This window comes from Salvelinus namaycush, chromosome 4 (genome assembly GCF_016432855.1).
Source record: "Salvelinus namaycush isolate Seneca chromosome 4, SaNama_1.0, whole genome shotgun sequence".
NCBI lineage: Eukaryota > Metazoa > Chordata > Actinopteri > Salmoniformes > Salmonidae > Salvelinus > Salvelinus namaycush.
In genome coordinates, this window is record NC_052310.1 from 17,406,481 (window position 1) to 17,421,183 (window position 14,703).

The 14,703-nt window shown below is 39.9% G+C and overlaps 2 protein-coding genes and 1 non-coding gene across 4 annotated transcripts; 2 read left to right on the plus strand and 1 right to left on the minus strand.

Annotated features, from left to right (window-relative positions):
• Positions 1–31: 31 nt before the first annotated feature.
• Positions 32–2,165, minus strand: ccdc189 (coiled-coil domain containing 189). 2 transcript variants are annotated; one of them, XM_038991310.1, is made up of 9 exons: positions 1,976–2,164; positions 1,705–1,739; positions 1,541–1,606; positions 1,301–1,464; positions 1,117–1,187; positions 830–946; positions 634–712; positions 451–543; positions 32–312 (listed from the first exon to the last, which is right to left on the minus strand). In XM_038991310.1, exons 1-9 carry the CDS (start codon positions 1,997–1,999, stop codon positions 152–154), a joined length of 810 nt encoding a protein of 269 aa, XP_038847238.1. In that variant the 5' UTR covers positions 2,000–2,164; the 3' UTR covers positions 32–151. The 2 variants fall into 2 exon arrangements, with proteins under 2 accessions (XP_038847238.1, XP_038847239.1); XM_038991311.1 differs by lacking the exon at positions 1,705–1,739 and having other exon boundaries at positions 1,976–2,165.
• A 703-nt stretch (positions 2,166–2,868) lies between these two features.
• Positions 2,869–8,953, plus strand: si:dkey-220f10.4 (tubby protein). Its single transcript, XM_038990383.1, has 10 exons — positions 2,869–2,910; positions 3,346–3,502; positions 3,766–4,008; positions 6,741–6,910; positions 7,162–7,323; positions 7,543–7,655; positions 7,842–7,956; positions 8,081–8,179; positions 8,362–8,533; positions 8,820–8,953. Exons 1-10 carry the CDS (start codon positions 2,869–2,871, stop codon positions 8,951–8,953), a joined length of 1,407 nt encoding a protein of 468 aa, XP_038846311.1.
• LOC120046884 lies at positions 4,627–4,755 on the plus strand. Its single transcript, XR_005476867.1, has one exon. It is a non-coding gene; the product is annotated as a small nucleolar RNA SNORA17 (small nucleolar RNA).
• Positions 8,954–14,703: the final 5,750 nt, after the last annotated feature.

Below are 14,703 nucleotides of genomic sequence, written 5' to 3' on the forward strand. Positions count from 1 at the left end.
TTTTGTGTTAAAGGAGTTAACAAAAGCATGGTTACGCAATCAACCTCTTTACTGACAGACACCCACAAATAACTTATATCTCAAATTTGGCTAATGTGTTTTAGTGCAAAGAACAGAATGAAATGCATAGATAAAAATCAGGCTTTGATGTTTACTTTTTGCCTTGGAGATTGGTCTCCAGTGAAGTCAGAGCGCTATTTAGCCGATCTGCACTTTCCTTCAATCGTTGCTCTAGTTGCCGTGACATATGTATCATCTCCTCTCTCATTTCCTGTTGTATTATCGTCCGCAACTCTGACTTGGGCGATGGATCTAATAGAGAAGAGAGACACTTTTACAAACAGGAAATTTCACAAGTTGCAACTGAAGTGTCGATATTTAGAACCAGGCGTGTTACAACACAATTTCTCTAGTATATACGGGTGCCTTGCATGAGCAACCTTGTAATACCTTTATTAGCCACCTCTGGCCCTGTGTTCATTGCTTCAATGGGCTGCTCCCTTTCTGCAGTCTCTGGCTCGTTTTCCTTCTTGCAGTACCCATCTGGTGCACGCAGATAAAACATGAATTCATACTGTTCCGCTGATCACATGGGTGCGGTGGATATTTCAGAGCTTGCGCAATAACACCGACCTGATGATACTGCGTCAGTCTCAGTGACAGGGTCTTCGTCTGGCATGCCAGAGTAGGAAAAAGACAGATCCAATCTAACCTAAAAGACAAGGAGCAAAACACTAACTTCAAGTCACAGTTTAGCCCCCAAAAAACAATGTGTGCGTTTTATTTAGAAAAATATATGGCTCCCATATATCTAATGTGTGGAGATTACCTGCGGGGTGAATATGTACTTGTACAGATTGTAATGTCTAAAATAGGTGTTAAGGAGATACTTCAAGATCTGGGTCACTTCCTCAGAGCTGAACAGGCTGATACTGAAGGGAGGTCTCTGTGGCAGGTAGAAAACAATAGAATAATGGTGAAACTTAAGAGTTTGTCCATGAAAATGTCCAAAACACAAGACTGAATTACAATTCATACATTGGTGAGATTGTGAAGTAAATAGAACATGTGGGAATAAACAGTATTGCCTCTTCGGATACGGATACACAAACTCACCCTGACAGAGTGACAGAGCAGAAGTTCACTGCAGTATGCATAGCAATGGCCCATATTGTTGAGTGGAGTTTCTGAACAAAGAAATGCAAAGTTATTAACATTGCAGAGTCAATGCTGCTGACATAAAATTGTCTTCCTCTTACTAAAACAGCACAAGACCAAACTATGAGCAGTAGCCCATTACCCGTGTTAGCCTGATGCATGCTCTTGACAATGGAGAGGAGGACAGATGTCTGCTCTCTGTTGAAGTTGCTCTCTCTACAGAACAGCACTGTGTGGACATAGAGCTCCAGCAGGACTCCCCTCCTCGGCTCAGGAATGTTTACTCCCAGCACACAGCATAGAGTTCTGAGTAAAAAGTAACCAGTTAACCACAATGTCAGGGATTTTGTATGTGTGTGTGGCCACAAACAAGGATAGAGACCTCTTTAGCTCTGGTATGGCCTTGGTGTTTTCAATTTCCTCCATGTCACTGTAGCTTACGTCTGCCCTGTGAACACACATAAATAGAGGATTTCAATCCAACTGTAAACCTATAACGTTAGTTTGCAGAAAAATCTTGGAATACGGCGGTATGTGCCCCCCTACCATAGCAAGACTTTGGGGTTCAGGGGGTCAGGTTCCTATAAAATAAAGTACTCAATTAATTAAAATGTATCTACAATATAGCAATGAAAGAAAAATGCCCCCAATTGAATAGCAATGAATTCGGGGCATACAGCTACATTAACAGTTAACGTTAGTTAGCTTGCTACTACTGTAACGTTACCTAGAAAGCTAAATGTCCAAGCTCTTTCAGTTGACAGCTAACGTTAGCTAGCTAGCAAAGGTAACATTAGTTGGTCAGACACTCTCTTACCTTTATTTTCCCAGCCAATATCATTTCTCTGGTTAAATATAACTGCAATTAGCTAAATTGTAGATAAATTAATCGATTTGAAACTAATTTGCATCAACAAAAAAATGCTAGATGACACTTTTTTGTTTACTTTTACGTGTCCTAGCAACACCGTTTTTTGTTTTTTCCGGTGACGCACCAACAGTAAAGATTTCCCAATGCATTCCGCGCACAGTATAATAAACTCAAGCCCCCTTATAATACATTCAAGCACAAAAGCTTGAAATAAATACTTTTCGCTCCATCTGTGCTGTAGCAATTTGTTTGACAATTCGTTTCTCAATTATAAAATGTAATTTGTTTGAAGTCTCATAGAAATAGAAGACCAATAGCCTACAGGGATGTCTTTGCTTCATTGTAGCAAATTAATAATAGGCTACAATCAATTAATATGCCTACTTTTCTTATAGATGTATGTGAAATAAATTATATATCAAATGCATGGCACATTATAAAAGTTTTTTTTAATGCATTTATGTTTCTTCTTACACATTAAACTTGACTCTTTCAATGACTCAATGTTATTTGTCACTGGTCAGCTCTGTCACCACTCACCAGTCCATACTGTATGTGCTATGCCATGGAGTTTAAGAACATTATCCCTCTTAATCCACTTTACCTTCTGTTGCATGCAGGTGCATATGCTTATGCCAGACGGCGAGAGATAGAGATAGAATGAAACACGTTTCATGTTTTAACGTTGAGAATCTGTCTGTGCGTATTAGTTGTATTATTTGTCTGCAGGCTGCACATTTGTCCAGGTAAATCTATTGAGATAGTGTGGTATCTTCTCCTCAGCAGACGGTCATTAGCGGTCTTATTGGAGTCTTATTTACAGTACAATTACTTTAGCCATGGAGGACCCAGAATTGCGTCAACTGAAGCTGGACAATCAGGTAAGGAAATCAAAATGATACTATAATTCAGATGACTTCCTCTAAACTGACATTCATGACAATATTGTGTAATAAAGGCAAATGTCACCAAATGTGTGGTGTACAGATCCTGTGTATATGCCAAATAAAAGCAACCAGTCTCTCTAGATACTAGTCTATATAAACCTCAATTTAACCTATTCGAAAGAAAGTCATGTGTAGTTTAAATTGTGAATATTGAAACAATGTAACATGTTACATTTAGCGGTGTAGATGAAACATGACAATCTTACAATAAGAATTAACTCTTAGTTACCCTTTCATATAGGCTAATCAAAGAAATAGGTCAACTTCTTTTGAAAGTGATACAAGTGGTTGTTGTGTTTTTGAACCCGATGGAGAGGCAGAACATTGATGCAATCTTGGAATTAAGATTAAGCCCAGAATCTCCCTCAGCGTTCCCTTTTGATGAAGAAGCAGCAGAGAAGGAGGGCCGATACCCAAATGGTCACAGCCAATAGGGACGCTCGCCCCAAGAAAAGCAAGCAGAAGACTGGAGCAGATGACACAGACCTGTTGATTACTCAATCCCAGAGCAACAACTCCTTAAATGGTTGGTGATATGAACACTCAATGTATAGTACTCTCACAATACAGTATACTGAAACACAGAACAGTCATACAACTGTGTTGGCTGCATTATCAGCCTTCCAAATACATGCCCCCATATTGACACCATTCTTATCAAGAATAAAATATTGTTGAATGGTTATAACCTCTGTCAAGATGAGGCGAGAACTATTAGTTGTACATAATTTACCAATAACCATCTAGTACTGTATGTCTGACTTGTAATGGCCATGTTATACTCTTCAGCTGAAGAGGCCCATGATAATCCACTGGAGGAAATTACTCTGGGAGAGCTCAGCCTAAAAGCCACTGATGCTACAGATGAGATGCCCCCCGAGAAACCCATCATCACCAAAACTATGGACGTGGAAATTGACAGCCAGCCAAAGCCTAAACTTAGTACAGAAAATGAAGGCCCAGCGGAAGTGAAAAAAAAAGAAAAGGAGAAGAAAGAGAAAGGTGTGAAAAAGGAGAAGGCGCAAGCAAAACGTGAGATAATTTTATCCTATGAGATATGACACACACACACACACACACACACACACACACACACACACACACACACACACACACACAGCAAACACAGCAGCAAACACACAGCAAAAATACACGGCACACACATGACACACACAGGATATCGTGTGTGTGTGTTGTGTGTGTTGTGTATTTTTGCTGTATGTTTGCTGTGTGTGTATGCGTATCTGTGATTGTTTGTCAGAGGAGGCTTCCTCAACGAGGAATAGGAAGACGGTCCTCCTCAAAATGTAGTAAAAAAATACTATTCTGTCTAATGTTTTAGAGTTAGAACAGAATGAGGAGAAGGGAGAGGAGAAAGAGAAGGAGAAGCGAGAGAAAAAAACTAAGAAGGACAAATTGAAAGGACACACCCCAAGTAAAGAGAAAAAAAATAAGACTGATGAACAAGAGGGTAAGAGATACAAATGTCATACACCATGCTGAATGTGTGATGATAACCTCTGCCACCGTATCTGAGATGTGCGCAGACATGGTTACAAATGCTTGCTCAGAAGGCTTGGTTTTGAAGGCTTTGTCATTGGTTGGTGTTTTATAGAAGAATGTGAGTTACAGCTAAAGGCATCTGCAGGCCTTGCCCCTTGAGACGTAACTTTGGCTCCAATGCCACTGTTGTGCTATGAAAGGGCAAACAGTAAATGGCTTACGATAGCCTGACTGCCCTGTTCAGTGGGCATCGGGTACGGAACCGAGCCAGATAGACCCAGGTATTCTGATCCTCTTCAGGAGGGCAAGGTGTATGTCTATAACCCATTGATCAAGCACGTTTGTTGTCGTCCTATCAAACTGATGTACTCTAGAACTAGCAGCAATGCACTTGGACGAACCTTAAAAAGTACCCGAAGTCATGTACTGTACAACTCATTCTCTTCATGGTCTGTAAATGCATAAGAGATCTGGCTGCTTTAATCTGTTTCTTGTGACTAACTAGTAGATGTGATTTCCAGAAAAACATAACATATTCAGAACAAAGTGTGATGTGACTGCAAAGTTATTGGATGCTGTAGCTACATACTTTACACAATATGCAGAGCAACACTAAATATTTTATAACACATTTCATTACTACCTTTCAGCATTACCATATTTTTATATTTCTCTCAATTTCCAGCAAACACTATCACTAAGTCTCCAGCCATTCAGATAGATTCAGTAGTAGAGTTTGAAACGCCAGAATGGGACAGTGATGGCGAGAGAAAGGATTGGTCAAAAAGCCCCATCCCAGGAACACCCAAGAAAAAACAACACCTCAACACATGTGAGTCATATTTTTTCAAGGTATACTGAACAAAAATATAAACGCAACATGTAAAGGTTTGGTCCTGTGTTTCATGAGCTGAAATAAAAGATCCCAGAAATGTTCTATATGCACAAAAAGCTTATTTCTCTCAAATTTGGTTTACATCCCTGTTAGTGAGCATTTCTCCTTTGCCAAGATAATTCATCCACCTGACAGGTGTGACATATCAAGAAGCTGATTAAACAGCATGATCATTACACAGGTGCACCTTGTGTTGTGGACAATAAAAGGCCACTCTAAAATGTGTAGTTTTTTCACACAACACAATGCCAAAGATGTCTTAAGTTTTGAAAGAAAGTACAATTGGCATGCTGACTGCAGGAATGTCCACCACAGCTGTTGCCAGAGAATTGAATGTTAATTTCTCTACCATAAGCTGCCTCCAATGTCATTTTAGAGAATTTGGCAGTACGTCCAACCGGCCTCACAACCGCAGACTGCATGTAACCACGCCAGACCAGAACCTCCACATCCAGCTTCTTCACCTGCCGGATCGGCTGAGACTAGCCACCCGGACAGCTGATGAAACTGTGGGTTTGCACAACCGAAGAATTTCTGCACAAACTGTCAGCATCTGTCTCAGGGAAGCTCATCTGCGTGCTCGTCGTCCTCACCAGGGTCTTGACCTGACTGCAGTTCGGGGTCATAACCGACTTCAGTGGGCAAACGCTCACCTTCAATGGCCACTGCCATGCTGGAGAAGTGTGCTCTTCACGGATAAATTGTGTTTTCAACTGTACTGAGCAGATGGCAGTCAGTGTGCAAGGCATTGTGTGGGCGAGCAGTTTGCTGATGTCAACGTTGTGAACAGAGTGCCCCATGGTGGCGGTGGGGTTATGGTATGAGCAGCAATAAGCTACATACAACAAACACAATTGCATTTTATCGATGGCAGTTTGAATGCACAGAGATATCGTGATGAGATTCTGAGACCCATTGTCCTGCCATTCATCCGCCGCCGTCACCTCATGTTTCAGCATGATAATGCAAGGCCCCATGTCTCAAGAATCTGTACACGATTCCTGTAAGCTGAGTATTTCCCAGTTCTTCCATGGCCTGCATACTCACCAGACATGTAACCCACTGAGCATGTTTGGGATGCTCTGGATTGAAGTGTACGACAGCGTGTTCCAGTTCCCGCCAATATCCAGCATTTTCGCACAGCCATTGACGAGGAGTGGGACAACATTCCACAGGCCACAATCAACAGCTTGATCAACTCTATGCAAAGGAGATATGTCGCGCTGCATGAGGCAAATGTTGTGTTTATATTTTTGTTCAGTGTACAATTACCGGTATAAACTAAACTAACCTACCGGTATACTGCAAAGAGTTTCCTCTTTGTTTACATGAAATAACTTTGAATATGTTGTTTCCACTGCTACAGCAAGGTGCCAAATAAGTGACAATGAGAGGGAGGAAGATGAAATTCTTGAAAGAGAGAAAAAAGAGAAAACTCCAAAAAAGCTAAAAAAAGCTGAGAAAGCCAATCTCGCACTGCTTAACTCCAACTACAGGCAGCAGGACACCTCAGACAGTGACGACAACATTGGAAGAGTAAGAGTGTGATAAAACGTCACTCTAAAAGACCAGTGTTTGTCCATTTAAAAGACCAGTGTTTGTCCATTTACCATCCCTTTAACCTAGATATGGTAGACATTACCTTATAAATGTCTCTTTCATTCAGACAATTTATGTCTGAAAAAAATCATTGATCAACATCTTTCCTCCTATCTCTTCCTCTTTCTTCTCTCTCCCTCCCTCCCGCTCCCTACCCTTCCCATTTCCTTCCTGTCTCTGTCTCTCAGGTGACAACTCCTGTCTCAGTTGAAGATCTTGAAAAGTTTGCCCTGCATCCAGCCCCTAGAGATACAACAATCCAGTGCAGAATCACTCGGGACAGGCGGGGCGTGGAGAAAGGAATGTACCCCACTTACTATCTCCATATGGAGAAGGAGGATGGGAAGAGGGTAAGGGTACTAAAGAAAATGTTCAATGGAATATATGGCTGGCCAATGTGAATGCTCTTGTTGCAAGTCTTTCCTTGTGCTGTATATGATTGGCCAGCCTTTATGGCAGTTTGATCATCAGAATAACTGCACTCATGTAACTGCTATTTTCTCATTGTCCATTCTTGATTCCTCCCTCCATCCTCCCTAAATACCCCTCTTTCTCTCTACCTCTCTCAGGTGTTTTTAATGGCAGGCAGGAAGAGGAAGAAGTGCAAAACCTCCAATTATCTAATTTCCATTGATCCAACAGAACTTTCCAGAGACACAGACAGTTATATAGGCAAACTAAGGTAACTAACCTCCAACCGATCTATGTTCAACCATACTTAAAAATAAAATAAAAATTGTGACCAACTTTTAATTTAGTTTAATATTTTTTTCCATTCTGTCTGTCTGTTTATTTATTGTGTCCATCTGTCCCGTTCTTCTGTTTAACTTCACAGTACTATGTAAATCGTATGATCAATCTCTTTCAGATCAAATGTGCTAGGCACCAAATTCACAGTGTTTGACGGCGGGGATAACCCTGATAAGAAACCTTTCGTCAAAGAGTGTGAGTCAGTTCGGCAAGAGCTTGCCGCAATCTGTTATGTGAGTCAAACCTAATTTTACATCTTTACAATGACTTCCTTAATTTACTGTAGGCCTTTGCCTCCTGATAAAAATAAATCCGACCAATAACTATGACCTTCTCCTCTGTATTTTTGTCTTTCAGGAGAAGAATGTTCTAGGTTTCAAAGGCCCCAGGAAAATGACGGTGGTTATTCCTGGCATGATGGAGAATGATGAGAGAGTGTGCATTCGCCCAAAAAGTGTATGTTTATGGAGACCTAAGACTCCTGAGATTGAGACCTAAGGTTAAATTCATCAGGCCACTAAACCAATAAATATGATGCAGAGTAGAATAAGAGAATAGAATGAGTACCTATTTTAAATAAAGATATGGTACGGACAGTCTGTTTACCACACTCTCCTTCATCTACTGTTATCTCTCAGGATATAGAGTCTCTGCTCTCCCGCTATGAGAATGGTAACACTGACAACCTAGTGTGCCTCATGAACAAGTCCCCCAGCTGGAACGAACAGACACAGTCCTACGTGCTCAATTTCCACGGCCGCGTCACACAGGCCTCCGTCAAAAACTTCCAAATCGTTCACCCTGACAACGGTAAGATGGGGCCATTGTTTGCTGAGAAATAGAGGTGCTTTAGGCCACCTGATTGGCTATAAACTGTCTTAGAATACCCTTTTTATATTTCTGCATGTAGTGGCTTAAATATGCCTTAATTTGAATTAAGTTAGAAGTTGCAAAGTGTAGCTATGATATCATAGCTATGATAGCTCATCATTCACTTCATTCACCCGCCCCCAATGCCAACTAAACCTTTTATAATGTACTGCTATCCAACTCCCCACCACCCTGCTGACTATGGGACAATTACCCTCCCTTCCAGAGGACTACATTGTGATGCAGTTTGGCCGGGTGGCAGAGGACGTATTCTCCATGGACTATAGCTTCCCTATGTGTCCCCTGCAGGCCTTCGCCATCACGCTCTCCTCCTTCGATGGCAAACTGGCTTGTGAGTGATACCAAGAGTGGACAACTCAATCAAGCAGAAGCAGAGCATTAATGGCTTACCATTACAGTTCTATCACAGTATTAATTGTCAATGTGCATTCCAGGTAGTATTGGATAAGAGTTTGACATTTTTCAACACCTGAGATTACAAAAAGTATTTTTTAGATTTTGGGGAAAAAATGTAACAACTAATCAACATCATTGAGTATAGGTTATGATTCAGTCTCAATAAGGAACACATATTCCTAAATGTTATCTGAAAAACAATGGAAAAACAGCAACTAGGTCCTCTGATTTATATATTGTGCTTAGATGTCTGGTAGATGTAACTTCACTAGAATGACAATGTTGCACAGCACACCTGTTTTGTGCAGGCTATTTGATCTTATTTGAACTGAAACATTTTTGTAAGAAATATGTATAAGAAATATGTCCAATTCATTTATTTAATATTGATTGCAGTCTTAAGGCTCCGCTCCACATTATCAAAAGTGTAACGTATTCAATTTTATTTCATTTTTTTTCTACATTCCACATAATCTCCTATGTGCAATATACACTGAGTATACCAAACATTAGGAACACCACCCCTGTTGCTCTCAGAACAGCCTCAATTCGTCAGGGCATGGACTCTACAAGGTGTCGAAAGCATTCAACAGGGATGCTGGCCCATGTTGACTCCAATGCTTCCAACTGTTTTGTCAAGTTGGCTGAATGTCCTTTGGGTGGTGGACCATTCTTGATACACACAGGAATCATCTACACTCATTGAAGTGGATTTAACAAGTGACATTAATTAATAAAGAATCATAGCTTTCACCTGGATTCAAATGGTTAGTCTATGTCATGAAAAGAGCAGGTGTCCTTAATGTTTTGTATACTCATGGCAGCTGTGTATCATGGCAGCTGCAGGGCTCTAGACTGCAACCATTTAGTCGCATTTTGAGATCTTTCCAGCGAACGTTTCCATAACGTTGCCTAAAGGTTCTCCTTTGGTTCTTAGAAAAAGAACCTCCCCAAAACGTTCCCAGAAACAACATTTGTTATCTGGGTTTTGACTTGGCTTTGCGAGTTACATTTTAATTGGTTGCATCGGTGCGAGCTGCCATTTCTAGCTGGTCACTTCACTTCTCTCAAAACGTTCTATTTGGGGGCGGCAAAAACCATGATTTGGTCAAATCTAAAGTGCACTATTTTTCTGATCCCTGAATGAAATTGTCAGATCTGCCCTGTGCTTGTTTCTCCCTTGCTGCTCCCAAGTAGGTTAGTTGGAGAGCAAAATGCATACTGATTGTAACATTTCAAAATTCAATTGCGAGAAAATAAAAGTTTAGAAGCTGTTGTGACTGTTGGAGAGAGGAAGGTCTAAGCTTTCTGAAAGGTATTACATTTATTTCTCAACTCTCAATATTGACTGTTTAAGCACAGTTTTTAACCAAACTATCTGGTAGGCTATATCTTTGAGATATACGGAGTGGAGCGCAGGAAGCACGCATGTGCCATTTGCGGTGATTGCATAGGCCTATATATAAATTATTGGGTATGCTGCAAAGTTTTTAGGAAATTACAATTACTGTTAGATTAATCAATTACACAACTAACTACCAGCATATTATATTTAGCTATCTAACTAATGCATTTTGAGTTTACAAATGAATTAGCCTATGTGATATTTGTACACATAATAGATGTAAGCAAATTTATATCTATTTAACAAAATAAATCTGCAGTTCTGGAGCCCTATTTTGAGAGTAGAATATAGCAACAATAGACTAATTGTCATCCCATTCATGATAATCACTGGTTTAGGGTGCACATCAAAATATATTGATCATGCATTCCTGCTTGGACATGTTCCATTTTCCGTTGACATTTTAGTCATTTTACAGATAGTGCATTCATCTTAAGACAGCTAGGTGGGACAACCACATACTGTATCACAGTCATAGTAAGTAAATACATTTTTCCTCAATAAAGTAGCTATCAGCGAAGTCAGAGCTAGTATGAGGGACAAGAGTCAAGTGCGAGCGTTAGTTCACAAAAGGCTTTTTTTTTTATGATTTATGTTAGATGAAATAACTTGTTTTCTGAATCATATCATCTCAGTGGCACTGTGAACGTCTTTTTAAAATGGCTGGTCATTTTGTCCTATTGCGTGATGCTGCAACAAAAGTTTGGTACAACCAAATTATGGGCTGGTGCCACCAACTGAAAATGTAATTTTCACATTATAGCTCTCTAACGTATGCAATGACTGGTTTGACAAGAGGAAAACTGATGATGCATTACCCAATTTCAAAATGACACCTTGTGCATTCTACTATTATAACTTTCAAGAGAAAATGTAAAGCCAGACTGAGTTCCGTTAAAAAAAAGGCAGGGCGCGCCCCACAGTTTGGGAACCAATGAGCTAAACAAGCAAGTCTGTTTGTTTGGTTACCAAGGCAACTACTGTAGCTATCTAGTAAACTTACTAGCTACTTCAGTGGATGTTGAATGCATTTCTACCTGTAAATGAACACATTTCTAGGGACAAATGTGTTAAATGTGTTAAATTATAGCCATGGTATAAAACGTCTTGTAAACCCATTACTCTGTGTTGATGTTTTTTTGTACAGCAAATTAGTATCTTCTCTCCCCACTATCTCCTTTCGGTCTCTTTATCGCAGTCAAGGACGGACATACTTTTAGTCAAAGAACTTAATAAATTACCAATCTTCACTGCTGATCTGGAAACACCACATCCAACAGATTCAGATGTAGATAAAACCAATGACTCATGATTTCTCCTCTTGCACGACAGTTACAAAAGTAATTTCGATAGTGATAACAGTCAAGCTTTCAGCACTTACTGTATTGTTGAACGTAGAGAGCAATTGAGTTTCACAGATATAAGAATAGGCCACAGTTAAGCCCTGTGGTAAATTAATTTGACCACAAAACACGTTTTCTGATGTAGCCTATCTATTCTGTTTCTGAGTGAAACCTTATACCAAAACTAACTTTAGACGTTGTCTGCGGAGTAAAAAGACGCCTTTCCTCTCAATAAAGAAACACACTTCCTGTGTTAATGATGTTTAGTTTGAACTGACAATAATATTGGCAATGATGACTGAAGACATTTATAAGCATCTTCCTGTGAGATAAAAGTGTTTCCTAATAACCTCTACTGTTCTTCTGCCACAAACTTGTCACATGATTAGTGAAAGTTGCTCACAAACTTAGGTTACCATGATTTAGGCCCAAGTGACATTAGTTATCCCAGTTTGCTTGCTGTATGGTGAGGATATTCGTTTATTTTTCTTGCCTCCCTGTAAAAAAAAAAGTGTATTACCTATTATTGTCAATTACTAATCTCTCACACTTTAGGACAGGAGTTTTTCCTGGTGAGGTCACATGGTCAGGAAAAACTCTTATCCCTAAAAATAAGGAGTCAATTCACAAGTTTAGATCACAGCCACATAGAGAGAGAGTTCGGTCAGGTTTTAGAATGGCTGCCATGTTAACGTCTTTATTCTCGAAATGTTGGTGACCTAACAATACGAGAGCGAGTCTGATAATTCCATATGAAATGACCTGCTGTAAACAAGCAAAACCGAGCAGCGAATTTAGCAGACGTTGTTATTGATTAGCATTCAGGATAATGTGTATCTAAGTCTGTACTGTGTTGTGGTGTCAACAAATCTGTCTTTACTGGACATCTTCATAGTTTTCAAAACCTATCAGAAATAAACAGCGCAAAGCGGAAGCATCAATTATCACTTAGCAACGTCTATGTAGGAGAAAGTGGCTCGCTCGCAACTATCAGACTGAAACCGCATTGGCCCAACTCTCTATATATACACAGTATGACTCTTTAGATAGCTCAGTGATGTAACAGGTGAACTAACACAACACTGTCATTATGTGTTCACTATGTGTGTCAATGTGTATATACAAACTCGATGATAGTCAGATATGACCAACTTTGACACAGAAGAAAGGTCACTCAGTCACATGACCAGGAGCTCCGTATCTGCACTTATCTTCTGTATACACTGAACTAAATCAATTATGCAACATGCAACTATTTCAAAGATTTTACGGAGTTCATATAAGGAAATAAATTCATTAGGCCCTAATCTATTGATTTCACATGACTGGGAATACAGATATGCATCTGTTGGTCACCGATACCATAAAAAAAAAAAAAGTAGGGGCATGACTACCATTTTCCTCATGCAGCACGACACATCTCCTTTAAATAGAGTTGATCAGGCTGTTGATTGTGGCCTGTGGAATGTTGTCCCACTCCTCCTCAATAATGGCTGTGCGAAATTGATGGATATTGGCAGGAACTGGAACTTACATGTTGTGTCACGCCCTGACCGTAGATTGCTTTGTATGTTTCTATTTTTAGTTTGGTCAGGGTGTGATGTGGGTGGGTATTCTATGTTGTAGGTCTAGGTTTTCTATTTCTATGTGTTTGGCCTGGTATGGTTCTCAATCAGAGGCAGCTGTCTATCATTGTCTCTGATTGAGAGCCATACTTAGGTAACCTGTTTTCCCACTTTTGTTTGTGGGTGGTTATTTTCTGGTTAGTGTTTGTTGCACCTGTCAGAACTGTTCGTTGGTCGTTTTGTTGTTTTTGTTCGTGTATTCATCTTGATTAAAAGTATTATGGATACGTACCACGCTGCACTTTGGTCCTCCTCTCCTTCTCCCGACGACTATCGTTACATGTTGATCCAGAGCATCCCAAACATGCTCAATGGGTGACATGTCTGGTGAGTATGCAGGTCATGGAAGAACTGGGTCGTTTTACATTTTTTACATTTGAATCATTTAGCAGATGCTCTAATCCAGAGAGTAACGGAGACGCTGAGAGTCGAGAAGCAGGGGCAGGTGAAACATTTAATAAAACAACAAACATGGAACGAGACAACATAACAGTAGAGTCTACGCATAAACACAGGAACAATACTGACTGGGGAAAGAACCTAAGAGAGTGCCAGATATACTCAAATCAAATATTATTAGTCACATGCGCCGAATACAACAGGTAGACCTTACAGTGAAATGCTTACTTACGAGCCCCTAATCAGTAATGCAGTTTAAAAAAAATACAGATAAGAATAAGAAATAAAAGTAACAAGTAATTAAAATAGTCTGGGTGCCATTTGATTAGGTGTTCCCAGAAGCCAATGACTGATGTGGTTTACTCCTCAATGCCATCGGAGGAACCCTGGAACATATTCCAGTCTGTGCTAGCAAAACAGTCCTGTAGCTTAGCATCTGCTTCATCTGGCCACTTTTTTTTATTGATCTAGTCACTGGTGCTTCCTGCTTTAATTTTTGCTTGTAAGCAGGAATCAAGATGATAGAATTATGGTCAGATTTGCCAAATGGAGGGCGAGGGAGATCTTTTTTTAATATTGTGTTATTGACTGTACGTTTGTTTATTTCATGTGTAACTCTGTGTTGTTGTTTGTGTCGCACTGCTTTGCTTTATCTTGGCCAGGTCGCAGTTGTAAATGAGAACTTGTTCTCAACTGGCCTACCTGGTTAAATAAAGGTGAAATAAAAATAAATATTTATTTTTTATTTCAGCTCATGAAACATGGGACTAACACTTTACATGTTGGGTTCATATTTTGGTTCAGTGTAGAATCATGCACCACCACAAAAACACATTTACTCACGCTATTTCACTCACACATCCCCGCTCTCTACAGAGCGCAAGCATCTCCTTCTTATTCTATATCTTTATTTCTACTACA